Raw genomic sequence first — 12,915 nt, forward strand, 5'->3', positions numbered from 1 at the left:
ATTAGGCTCAAGTCTCACTTGCTTGTGTTCTTAGCTCAAAAACATGATCCACAATATATATATGTGATTTAAGCAAGTTTAATGAAAAATTTTCACTCAAATCAATTAATGTGCCCTATAGATAGAAATCTTGAAAAATTCATTATTTTGACTAAGCTTATTGTGTATATATATACAAAAATTAAGAGAATGCAAGTAAAAATCCTAAAATCCTAGAATGAAATGCAAAAGTGTTGGGATTAGAAACTTGTCACCTAAAATCGTCGAATGGTCGGACGACCTCCCCACACTTAAAAGTTTGCACCGTCCTCGGTGCACTCAAAGATGAGCAAGGGGGTACGACGACTCTCCGGATTGCTACGTGTTCTTAGTCTTGCTTCCGTTATTGCTTGTGGTGCATTCATCATGAAAAACAAAAATATAACACCATAAGGTAGGGTAATACAAAAGCAAGGAAGCATAATTGTTGGAATGAGGTAAATCACTAGAATTGAGTGAGTGAATTGGTGTGACATTAATGACAAATAAGTGTGTGAATTCTAAATTGCGCGGTTTAGAACACACATTAGCATAAAAGTTATGTCACAAAAGAAGCATGCACTTTACTCATTCTAGTATGCTTGAGATGCTTTAAGTGAACTTGTAAGGTAAAACAAGCATTAAAGAAGCATGAAAGCATTCAAGCCAAACACATATGGATGCATCTAATCATAAAATACAATGCATTAAGGTAAATGCACAACATCATCCATCAAGAGGTTGCCTAATCACAAAATAAGGCTCAAATCACATGGTGGCCAAATCATGTAATTCAAGAAGAGTTACAAGCTCGAAGGCAATTCTCATCACTTGGTATTTTTCAAAAGATAAGCATGAAAAACTCAAGACCAAGTAGCAAAATATAACCTCAATCATAGGATCCAACAAAGATTATCTAAAAACATTAATGCTAAATTAGCATTTAGGCAATAAGGGGGAAGCAATGCATAGTAAACAAAGTCAATAATCCAACACTTGTAATGAAAAGAGAGAAAATAAAATGGAAACTAAACTAAAACTAACTAATTAACTAACTAACAAACTAATTAACTAACTAACTAACTAAGAACTAACTAAAATAAATGGTTATCGATGGTGTTTGGAAGTGTTGGATGAGGGGTAGAAGAAGGGAAGAAGAGATGAGAAGGAAAGAAATGGAAAGAGGAGAAGAAAAGAAATGTGGTGAAGGAAGGAAATCCGCGCGTGCGTCGATGTCTTATTTCGAGAGTGGCGCGTACGCGTCATGTGCGCATACGCGTGAATTGGTTTGTGCCTCAGGCCCAATTTCAGCATGGTGCAGGCCTAACTCTCGGGTTTTTGGCTGGAGTTGAATTTTTTTTTTTGCATCCACGCGTACGCGTACAGTGCGCGTCCGCGTGGGTGGTCGAAAAATGCTCAGGTGCGCATACGCGTTAGGTGCGCGCACGTGTGGATGGTGTTCTGTTTTTCAAAAATATATTTTTCTAAGTTCTTACACCAATCCAAGCCTTTCAATCCTCCAAACAGCTACCAAAACACCCTAAAACCTTATTTATCATATTATTCTTCTAACTGAACTTAACAAACCAATAAAAACATGAAGTTAAACTAATTCTACCAATATGTACAAAGAAAGAAAATGAAAAGATGTTACCATGGTGGGGTGTCTCCCACCTAGCACTTTTGTTTATTGTCCTTAAGTTGGACTTATGGGGAGCTCCTCTCAAGGGGGCTTGTGCTTGTACTCATCTTGGAACTTCCACGAATGCTTGAATCTCCAATAAGATTCATTCTTCAATTTCAATATCTTCAAGCTTTGATGGAGTTCTCCACAAACCATGAGCTCCCAAATTTGATTTTCATTGTGCGATTCGGGATCCCACACTTTGTTTTGACACCCGTCCTTAGATTGATCGTCATTATTCCATCCGGGTGGTATGGCCTTGGAATTCTCAAAGAAGCTTCCAAACAACTTCCTAAACCCATGCCATTTGGTTCCACACCAACCATTGCTCTTGAATTTTGAGCTTACAACCGTCATGAGCTTAGAATGATGTTTCCAACCACTACACAACTCTTTCCTACTCTTAACTCCACAAAGAGCTCTAAGTTGACCATCATTTTCAATTAAACCATATTCAAGTGAGAAAGTAAAGCTTAGGGATAAGAATTTTACCCACTTGAATGTTGTGTTGGATGGTGACTTAGGAAGGGAGACCTCCTCACACTTAGACAATGCAAGGTCTACTTCCTTGTGCTCTTCTTTAGTTGTTTCCACCTCTTCACAAGCTTCTTCAATTTCAACATTTTCCCCTTTTTCACTTGGCTTGGTGTTGTCTTCAAGAACTTCATCTTGCCCAATGGGAGGTGATTCAATTTTGGATAGGAATTCATTGATGAATGAATCCATCTCTTGATCAACCTCTTCATATTCTTCAATTTCAATATATACCATGCCAACTTTTTCCTCTTGGTAGCTCTCTTTTGATTCACTCTCTTCTTCATTGTTCACCAAGGGTATGGGAGGTTGTGCACACTCTTCTATAATTTCAACTCCATGTCCCATGGGAGAGGATTTCATTGTAGAGAGAAATTCATCCATGATTGAATCCATCTCTTGATAAGCCTCTTCCAAGTCTCTAACGATGATATGCCTTGGAGGTTGCGCACCCTCCTCAACATCACTATCAAGCTTCTTGGAAGAGTGCTCCATGATGCTACATTCCCATGGACTTTCAACATCTCCTAAATCTTCAACCACTTCTCCCTTTTCTTCAATAACCATAGGCTCCTCCAATTGTTCTAATACAAAATTTGATTCCTCCTTTTCCACCGAATTTTCCAATTTCTCCTTCATACTTTGCTCTTCTTTTGACCTTTCACATGTGGTTACGGAAGCACCTTGAGTGTTCAAGCATTGGTAGGCCAAGGTAGACACTACCTTGGTCAAGTTGGTCACAAACTCAAGTGTATCCCGCTTCATGGCCTCTTGTCCTTGAAGTAACAAAGTGAGAGAATCGTCTATTGGGGCTAGTGGTGGGTAGGAAGGTTCATCATTTTGGAGAAAGGGTTCATAATAGGAAGGTGGTTCTTCTTGGTAAGGTAGTGGAGATTGTGTGTATTGAGGTGGTTTTTGGGAGTAATCTTGATAGGGTTGTGGTGGTTCTAAGGGTTCTTGCTCATAATGGTCATAAGAGTATGGTATGGGGGTTTGGTCATATGATGGATATGGATCATAGGGCGGTGTTTGGTAATGAAAGGCTTGTGAGAATAGTTGAGGTTCATGTTGGGGATGAGATTCATAGGCATATGATGGTGGTTGTTGAGTGTCAAAAAGAATCATCATAGCCATTAAATTGGCATGCATTAGGATGGAGATTATACCTATAAGTATCCGGAGGTTGTTGCCAATAGGAGTGATCAATTCCTTGAGGCTCCTCCCATCTTTGATGGTTCCATCCATGGTACATGTTGCCATTAAAGTCCACATTTTCTACAACACAATTAGAGCCAAACTCATAGCCAAAGTGAGAATTCATTATGGGAAAACAAAATAAAACTAACAAAATCTAGTAAACAAGCAAAAGACAAACTATTTACACTATTCACATATGTACAATAACCAATAACATAACACCATTGCAAATCCCCGGCAACGGCGCCATTTTGATGATTGGATTTTTGACGGTTTAGAATTTCTCAAATAAAATCTCGTCGAAGTATAGTTTCTAAACCAAGCAATAATCCTTTCATACAAAAAGTTGTTTGTCACTAAAACAAACCCCTAAATTTATAAACCGAAGTATTCAAACCTCGGGTCGTTCTCCCTAGGAATTACAATAAAGTGTCTTGTTATTGGTTAGAAATGTATTTTGGGGTTTTGGATAAGAAGCATGAAAGTAAATGGTAAAAAAATTAAACTAATGGCTAAAAAGGTCTTGGCAAGGGTTGGTGGTCAAGGATCTCTATCCTAATCACTAACCACAATATGAGAATTGGCAAGGATTAATCTCATTAAATCATCCTCTAACTAGTAGTAAAGGAAAGTCAAATGAGCTATATCAATCCTAGTTCATAAGTCCTAACTCTCCACTAATTCAATTAGTGAGAACTAGAGTCAATGGCTCCCAATCATCAATTACTTGGACATTAGTAACTCAAGAGGTCCTAAGTTACCTTTCCAAGCCAAGAGTATAAAATTCTACTCTAAAATCCAACCAAGCATTTCATCAAACACTTGGAAGGCATAAAAGGAAAGCATAGTAAAATTGCAAGAAAAGTAAATCTACACTACTCAATTGCAAGGAATTAAACAACAACAAATCAAATGAACACAATTATTATGAATTACCTCTAATTGAATTGAAAGAGAATAGGAGGAAAAAAAGTAGATCCACAACAAAGCATAAGAACAACATAAAGGAAATTACAACAAAAGAATAGAGGAAGATGAATGTAACAACAAAGAATTGAAAGGTAGAAGTAGAAGAAAACAAAGATTAAAACCTAGATCTAAGAACTAATCCTAATCCTAATCCTAATTCTAGAGAGAAGAGAGAGCTTCTCTCTCTAGAAACTAACTCTAACTACTCCTAATGAGTGTGTAATGAACTAATGAGTTCGAATCCCCCTTTCTCTTCAATCCTTGGCTTTAAATAGCATCTTTGGCGCCAAAGTTGGTTGGGATTGGGCCCCACAACCCTTCAGAATTCGTTGGCCACGTTTTCATTAAAAAATCATAAACCAACACCGACGCGTACGCGCATAGCACGCGTACGCGTCCATGGAGTGATTCGCAGGTGCGCGCAAGCGCCAGGTGCGCGCGCGCGTCCATGGGCGAGTTCAACTTCTTTGACTTTTCATGATTTCTCCACTTTGCATGCTTTCCCTCTTCACTCCTTTGATCCATTCCTAGCCTTTTCAATCTGAAATTACTAACAAACACATCAAGGCATCTAGTGAAATCAAAGGGAGATTAAAACCATCAAATTAAGGGTCTAAAAGCATGTTTTCACATCTAAGCACAAATAGGGAGACAATCACAAAACCATGCTATTTCAATGGATAAATGAGGGTAAAAGGTTATAAAATCCCCTAAAATCAATACAAGATAAACCGTCAAAATGGGGTTTGTCATGCATCAAGACCACTTCTATGAAGTTGTGGCCTTGAAGAAGGTGATCCCCGAGGTCCCTTTCAAACTCAAAAAGGGTCAACCTTGATCAAAGGTTGGACCAAGTCTTCATAGACATTTGTGAAGAGGGCGCTCAATGGAAGAGAGATTCAAGAGGGAAGCCAGTTCAACTGAGAAGGCATGACCTCAAGCCCATCACTAAGAAAAGGATGGAGCAAACAAGAGATCCCACTCATCATGAAATCCCTGAGATGCCTCAAGGGATGCACTTTCCTCCACAAAACTATTGGGAGTAAATCAACACCTCCCTAGGAGAATTGAGTTCCAACATGGGACAACTAAGGGTGGAGCACCAAGAACATTCCATCCTCCTCCATGAAATTAGAGAAGATCAAAGAATCATGAGAGAGGAGAAAAAAAAGGCAAGGAAGAGACATTGAGGAGTTCAAGCACTCCATAAGATCTTCAAGAGGAAGAACAAGCCGCCATCACTAAGGTGGACCCGTTCTTTAATTTCCTTGTTCTTTATTTTCCTGTTTTTCGAATTGTATGCTTATGTTTATCTATGTTTGTGTCTTGTGATCATTAGTGTCTTAGTGTCTATGCCTTAAAGTTATGAATGTCCTATGAATCCATCACCTTTCTTAAATAAAAAATTTTTTGTTCTTAATTGAAAAAGAGAAAAATTGCATGAATTTTAAATTTTATAACAGATTAATTATTTTGATGTGGTGGCAACACCTTTATTTTCTGAATGTATGCTTAAACAGTGCATATGTCTTTTGAATTTGTTGTTCATGATTGGTTGGCTCTAGAAAGAATGATGAAAAAGGAGACATGTTACTAAGGATCTGAAAAATCATAAAAATGATTCTTGAAGCAAGAAAAAGCAGTGAATAAAAAAATAAATAAATAAATAAAAGAGAAAAAAACGAAAAAAAAGGGGAGAAAGAGAAAAAGAAAGAAAAAGAAAGAAATAAAGTTGTGATCCAAGGCAAAAAGAGTGTGCTTAAGAACCATGGACACCTCTAATTGGGGACTCTAGCAAAGCTGAGTCACAATCTGAAAAGGTTCACCCAATTATGTGTCTGTGGCATGTATGTATCCGGTGGTAATACTGGAAGACAAAGTGCTTTGGGCCATGGCCAAGACTCATAAAGTAGCTGTGTTCAAGAATCATCATACTTAACTAAGAGAATCAATAACACTATCTGGATTCTGAGTTCCTATAGAAGCCAATCATTCTGAATTTCAAAGGATAGAGTGAGATGCCAAAACTGTTCAGAGGCAAAAAGCTAAAAGCCCCGCTCATCTAATTAATACTGATCTTCATAGATGTTTTTGGAATTCATTGCATATTCCCTTCTCTTTATCTTATTTGATTTTCAGTTGCTTGGGGACAAGCAACAATTTAAGTTTGGTGTTGTGATGAGCGGATAATTTATACGCTTTTTGGCATTGTTTTTAGTATGTTTCTAGTAGGATTTAGTTAGTTTTTAGTATATTTTTATTAGTTTTTAGTTAAAAATCACTTTTCTGGACTTTACTATGAGTTTGTGTGTTTTTCTGTGATTTCAGGTATTTTCTGGCTGAAATTGAGGGACCTGAGCAAAAATCGGATTCAGAGACTGAAAAGGACTGCAGATGCTGTTGGATTCTGACCTCCCTACACTCGAAGTGGATTTTCTGGAGCTATAGAAGGCCAATTGGCGTGCTCTCAACGGCGATGGAAAGTAGACATCCTGTGCTTTCCAGCAATGTATAATAGTTCATACTTTGCCCGAGATTTGATGGCCCAAATCGGCGTTCCAAATCAGCTCAAGAATGCCCGGCGTTAAACGCCGGAACTGGCACAAGAATGGGAGTTAAACGCCCAAACTGGCACAAAAGCTGACGTTTAACTCCAAGAAGAGTCTCTACACGAAAATGCTTCAATGCTCAGCCCAAGCACACACCTAGTGGGCTCGGAAGTGGATTTTTCTGTCATTTACTCATCTTTGTAAACCTTAAGCTACTAGTTCTCTATAAGTAGGACCTTTTACTATTGTATTTTCCTCTTTTGATCATTTTGTATCTTTTGATCACTTTAGATCTCTAGATCATCTTTGGACGTCTAGTTCTTAGATTATTGGGGGCTGGCCTCACGGCCATGCCTGAACCTTGTTCTTATGTATTTTCAACGGTGGAGTTTCTACACACCATAGATTAAGGTGTGGAGCTCTGCTGTACCTTGAGTATTAATGCAATTACTATTGTTTTTCTATTCAATTCAGCTTGTTCTTATTCCAAGATATTCATTCGCACTCAAGAACTTGATGAATGTGATGATTATGTGACGCTCATCATCATTCTCACTTATGAACGCGTGCCTGACAACCACTCCCGTTCTACAAGCAAACAAGGCTTGAATGTTTATCTCTTGGATTCTTTAATCGGAATCTTCGTGGTATAAGCTAGAATTGATGGCGGCATTCAAGAGAATCCGGAAGGTCTAAACCTTGTGTATGGTATTTTGAGTAGGATTCAATGATTGAATGACTGTGACGAGCTTCAAACTCGCGATTGTAGGGCGTTAGTGACAGACGCAAAAGAATCACTGGATTCTATTCCGACATGATCGAGAACCGACAGCTGGATAGCCATGCCGTGACAGGGTGCGTTGAACATTTCCACTGAGAGGACGGGACTGTAGCCATTGACAACGGTGATGCCCAACATACAGCTTGCCATGGAAAGGAGTAAGAAGGATTGGATGAAGACAGTAGGAAAGCAGAGAGATGGAAGGGACAAAGCATTTCCATTCGCTTATCTGAAGTTCTCACCAATGAATTACATAAGTATCTCTATCTTTATCTTTATGTTTTTTTCGTATATCCTCCATAACCATTTGCGTCTGCTTGACTAAGATTTACAAGGTGACCATAGCTTGCTTCATACCAACAATCTCCGTGGGATCGACCCTTACTCGCGTAAGGTTTATTACTTGGACGACCCAGTACACTTGCTGGTTAGTTGTGCGAAGTTGTGTTTATGCCATGATATTGAGCACCAAGTCTTTGGGGCCATTACTAGGGATTATTTGAGTTGTGAAAAGTAGTGATCACAATTTCGTGCACCAGAAAGCTTGAGTTACAACATGGACCAATTAAGGGTGGAATACCAAGAGCACTCCATCATTCTCCACGAGATTAGAGAAGATCAAAGAGCTCTGAGGGAGGAGCAACAAAGGCAAGGAAGAGACATAGAGGAGTTCAAGAGCACCATTGGTTCTTCAAGAGGAGGAAGATGCCACCCTCACTAAGGTGGACTCATTCCTTAATCTCCTTGTCTATTTATTTTTCTATTTTTGGCTTTATGCTGTATGTTCTATCTATATTTGTGTCTTCATTACATGATCATTAATGTCTAGTGTCTATGTCTTAAAGCTCTGAATAATTCTATGAATCCCTCACCTCTCTTAAATGAAAAATGTGCTTAATTACAAAAGAACAAGAAGTACTTGGATTTCAAATTTTATCTTGAAATTAGTTTAATTATTTTGATGTAGTGGTAATACTTTTTGTTTTCTGAATGAATGCTTGAACAGTGCATATTTTTATCTTGTTGTTTATGAATGTAAAAATTGTTGGCTCTTGAAGGAATGATGAACAAAGAGAAATGTTATTGATAATCTGAAAAATCATGAAATTGATTCTTGAAGCAAGAAAAAGCAGTGAAAAAAATATAGCGAAAAAAAATGGCAAAAAAAAAGAGAAAGAAAGAAAAATAAAAAGCAATCCGAAAAAGCTAATAGCCCTTAAAACCAAAAGCCAAGGGTAAAAAGGATCCAAGGCTTTGAGCATTAATGGATAGGAGGGCCCAAGGAAATAAAATACAGGCCTAAGTGGCTAAATCAAGCCGTCCCTAACCATGTGCTTGTGTCATGAAGGTCCAAGTGAAAAGCTTGAGACTGAGTGGTTAAAGTCGTGATCCAAAGCAAAAGAGTGTTCTTAAGAACTCTGGACACCTCTAACTGGGGATTTTAGCAAAGCTGAGTCACAATCTGAAAAAGTTCACCCAGTTATGTGTCTGTGGCATTTATGTATCCGGTGGTAATACTGAAAAACAAAGTGCTTAGGGCCACAGCCAAGACTCATAAAGTAGCTGTGTTCAAGAATCAACATACTTAACTAGGATAATCAATAACACTATCTAAAATTCTGAGTTCCTATAGATGCCAATCATTCTAAACTTCAAAGGAAAAAGTGAGATGCCAAAACTGTTCAGAAGCAAAAAGCTACAAGCCCCGCTCATCTAATTGGGACTAAGTTTCATTGATATTGTGGGATTCATTGTATATTCTCTTCTTTTTATCCTATTTGTTTTCAGTTGCTTGGGGACAAGCAACAATTTAAGTTTGGTGTTGTGATGAGCGGATAATTTATACGCTTTTTGGCATTGTTTTTGCATAGTTTTTAGTATGATTTAGTTACTTTTTAGTATATTTTTATTAGATTTTAAGCAAAATTCACATTTCTGGACTTTACTATGAGTTTGTGTATTTTTCTGTGATTTCAGATATTTTCTGGCTGAAATTGAGGGACCTAAGCACAAATCTGATTCAGAGGCTGAAAAAGGACTGCAGATGCTGTTGGATTCTGATCTCCCTGCACTCGAAGTGGATTATCAGGCGTTACAAAACTCCAAATGGTGCGCTCTCAGGTGCGTTGAAAAGTAGACATCCGGAGCTTTCCAGAAATATATAATAGTCCATACGTTGCTTGAGTTTTGATGATGCAAACTGGCGTTCAAACGCCCCTTCTCTGCCTTACTCTGAAGTTAAAATGCCAGAAACACGTTACAAACCAGAGTTAAACGTCCAAACTGGCATAAAAGCTGGCATTTAACTCCAAGAGAAGCCTCTACCCGTGTAAAGCTCAATGCTCAGCCTAAGCACACACCAAGTGGGCCCCGGACATGGATTTCTGCACCATTTAGTCAATTCTGTAAACCCTAGTGGCTATTTTCATTATAAATAGGACTTTTTACTATTGTATTAGATATCTTGGATCTTGGTATCTATCTTTGATCAGTTTATGCGATCTTAGACATTGGGGGCTGGCCTCACGGCCATGCCTAGACCTCTATCACTTATGTATTTTCAATGGTGGAGTTTCTACACACCATAGATTAAGGTGTGGAGCTCTGCTGTTCCTCGAGTATTAATGCAAAGTACTATTGTTCTTCTATTCAATTCATGCTTATTCTTATTCTAAGATATTCATTCGCACACAAGAACATGATGAATGTGATGATTATGTGACACTCATCACCATTCTCACTTCTGAATGCGTGATTGACAACCACTTCCGTTCTACATGAAGACAAGTTTGAATGTATATCTCTTGGGTTTCTAATCAACGATTCACATTGACTTCCCTCTAACAATGGGGCATCTGAATCCGAGATTGGAGTCTTTGTGTTATAGGCTAGAATCCATTAGCATCATTCTTGAGATCCAGAAAGTCTAATCCTTGTCTTTGGTATTCCGAGTAGGATCTGGGATTGGATGACTATGATGAGCTTCAAACTCACGACTGTAGCGCATGGTGACAGACGCAAAAGGATAGTAAATCCTATTCCTACACGATCGAGAACCAACAGCTGATTAGCCATACGATATATGTGCATGGTATTTTTCATCCGAGACGAGCAATTCGACAGTTGATTAGCCGTACAGAAACTGTAGAGGACCATTTTCACTGAGAGGACGGGAAGTAGCCATTGACAATGGTGATACCCAACATACAGCTTGCCATGGAAAGGAGTATGAAGGATTGGATAAAGGCAATAGGAAAGCAGAGATTCAGAAGGAACAATGCATCTCCATACACTTATCTGAAATTCCCACCAATGAATTACATAAGTATCTCTATCTTTATTTTATGTTTATTTATATTTTAATTATCAAAACTCCATAACCATTTGAATCTGCGTGACTGAGATTTACAAAATAACCATAGCTTGCTTCAAGCCGACAATCTCCGTGGGATCGACCCTTACTCATGTAAAGTTTATTACTTGGACGACCCAGTGCACTTGCTGGTTAGTTGTGCGAAGTTGTGAAAAAGAGTGATATTACAATTGTGCGTACCAAGTTGTTAGCGCCATTGAGATCACAATTTTGTACACCAATTGCCAAGGAGATCAATGAATACATTGATTGGGGAAGAGATGAAAATGAACTTGATCCGAAGAATTATGACATCTCCTGACCTTAATAAACTCCCCATTCTCTGATCTACCCATTCTTTTTATATTATGCTTCTTTAATTTCAAGCTAAATCCCCATTCCCATTTAATTTCTTGCAATTTAAGTTTCTGTCATTAAATTCCTTACAATTTACTTTCTATACAGTTCTTTTCTTGCAGTTTAAGATTCCTGCCAAATTTTACATTCTTCAATCCCAATCTCAATTCCGATTTAGCTCAACTAGAACAATTCTCCAATTAAAGTTTCTCAACCAACCAATTCCTGTGGGATTCGACCTCACTCTACTGTGAGTTTTTACTTGATGATAATCTGGTACACTTGCCGGCAAGAAAATTGTTGAGAGACAGTTTTCGGGTGAATCAAAAGGTCATAGGGGCTCAAGTCCTCACCCCTCACTGTGAGCTTCTTTCCTGTGCTCTCATGGATTAACTCAATATTCTCTAGAGATAAGATCTTGCTTACTATATGTGGTAGGACTAGACTTCTAGTGAACACCACTTTCATCTCAGGTGAGAAGTCTCCAGTGAGAATCTTCTTGTTCTTCCAGCCCTTGGGTACCTTCTTCTTGGGACCTTCTCCCTCCTTGGTGGGTGATGAATACACAACACCAAACTTAAGTTTGATGTCAGGGGAAATTGTATTGGTTCCCACTAAGGGAGGAGGCTTAAGCAATGTACTCTGCATGCAAGTACCTCCTTCTGTAGAGAGTGATGAAAGTTTAGAAACCTTAAATATCAAGTAGTCCTCACGCAGCCTCAGAACCAATTCACCTCTCTCAATATCAATCAAGGCTCTCCCAGTGGCTAGGAATGGTCATTCTAGTATTATGGAGTCATTTGCATCCTCTCCCATATCAAGTACAACAAAATCTGCAGGGAGGAAAATATCTCCAACCTTGACTAAGACATTCTCCACCAGTCCATGTGCCTGCCTTAGAGATTTATCAGCCATCTGCAATCCTATCCTTGTAGGCTGTGCCTCTTGAATTTGCAGCTTCTTCATCATAGACAAGGGCATCAAATTGATACTTGAATAAACATCACAAAGGGCTTTGTCAAAGGTGGCATTTCCAATAGTACAAGGAATCTGAAATTTTCTTAGATCTGGTATCTTCTTCGATAGCTTGCTCTGAATGAGTGGCTTATATTCTTTGGTCAGGACTACTATTTCATCTCCCTTTAAGGCCTTCATTCTCAGAGAGCAAGTCTTTCATGAATACCACATAGGGATGCATTTTCTCAAGATTCTCAGCAAAAGGAATATTGACTTGTAACTTTTTAAAGACTTCCAAGAATTGAGAGAACTACTCGTCCTTGGTCTCTTCTTGGAACTCCTGAGGGTGTGATACTTCAGGCTCTTGTCTAGATGCCCTAGGTGGGGTGTGTGATAGTGTAACTTCAGCCTTTTTTGGAGCTTCTTTCTCCTCTGACGCCTTATCAACTTGCACCTCCTTTTTCAGTATGGATTCTTTAGCTATTGTGAGGGCCTTACACTCTTCTCTTGGGTTAGT

The 12,915-nt window shown here is 38.6% G+C and overlaps 1 protein-coding gene across 1 annotated transcript; it reads right to left on the reverse strand.

Annotated features, from left to right (window-relative positions):
• Positions 1–12,218: 12,218 nt before the first annotated feature.
• On the reverse strand, positions 12,219–12,596 carry LOC130979641 (uncharacterized). The gene has a single exon (XM_057903131.1). The coding sequence runs from the start codon at positions 12,594–12,596 to the stop codon at positions 12,219–12,221; it is 378 nt and encodes a 125-aa protein (XP_057759114.1).
• Between the last annotated feature and the right edge of the window lie 319 nt (positions 12,597–12,915).

The sequence above is a fragment of the Arachis stenosperma genome, chromosome 1, assembly GCF_014773155.1.
Source record: "Arachis stenosperma cultivar V10309 chromosome 1, arast.V10309.gnm1.PFL2, whole genome shotgun sequence".
In the NCBI taxonomy this organism is placed as follows: Eukaryota; Viridiplantae; Streptophyta; class Magnoliopsida; order Fabales; family Fabaceae; genus Arachis; species Arachis stenosperma.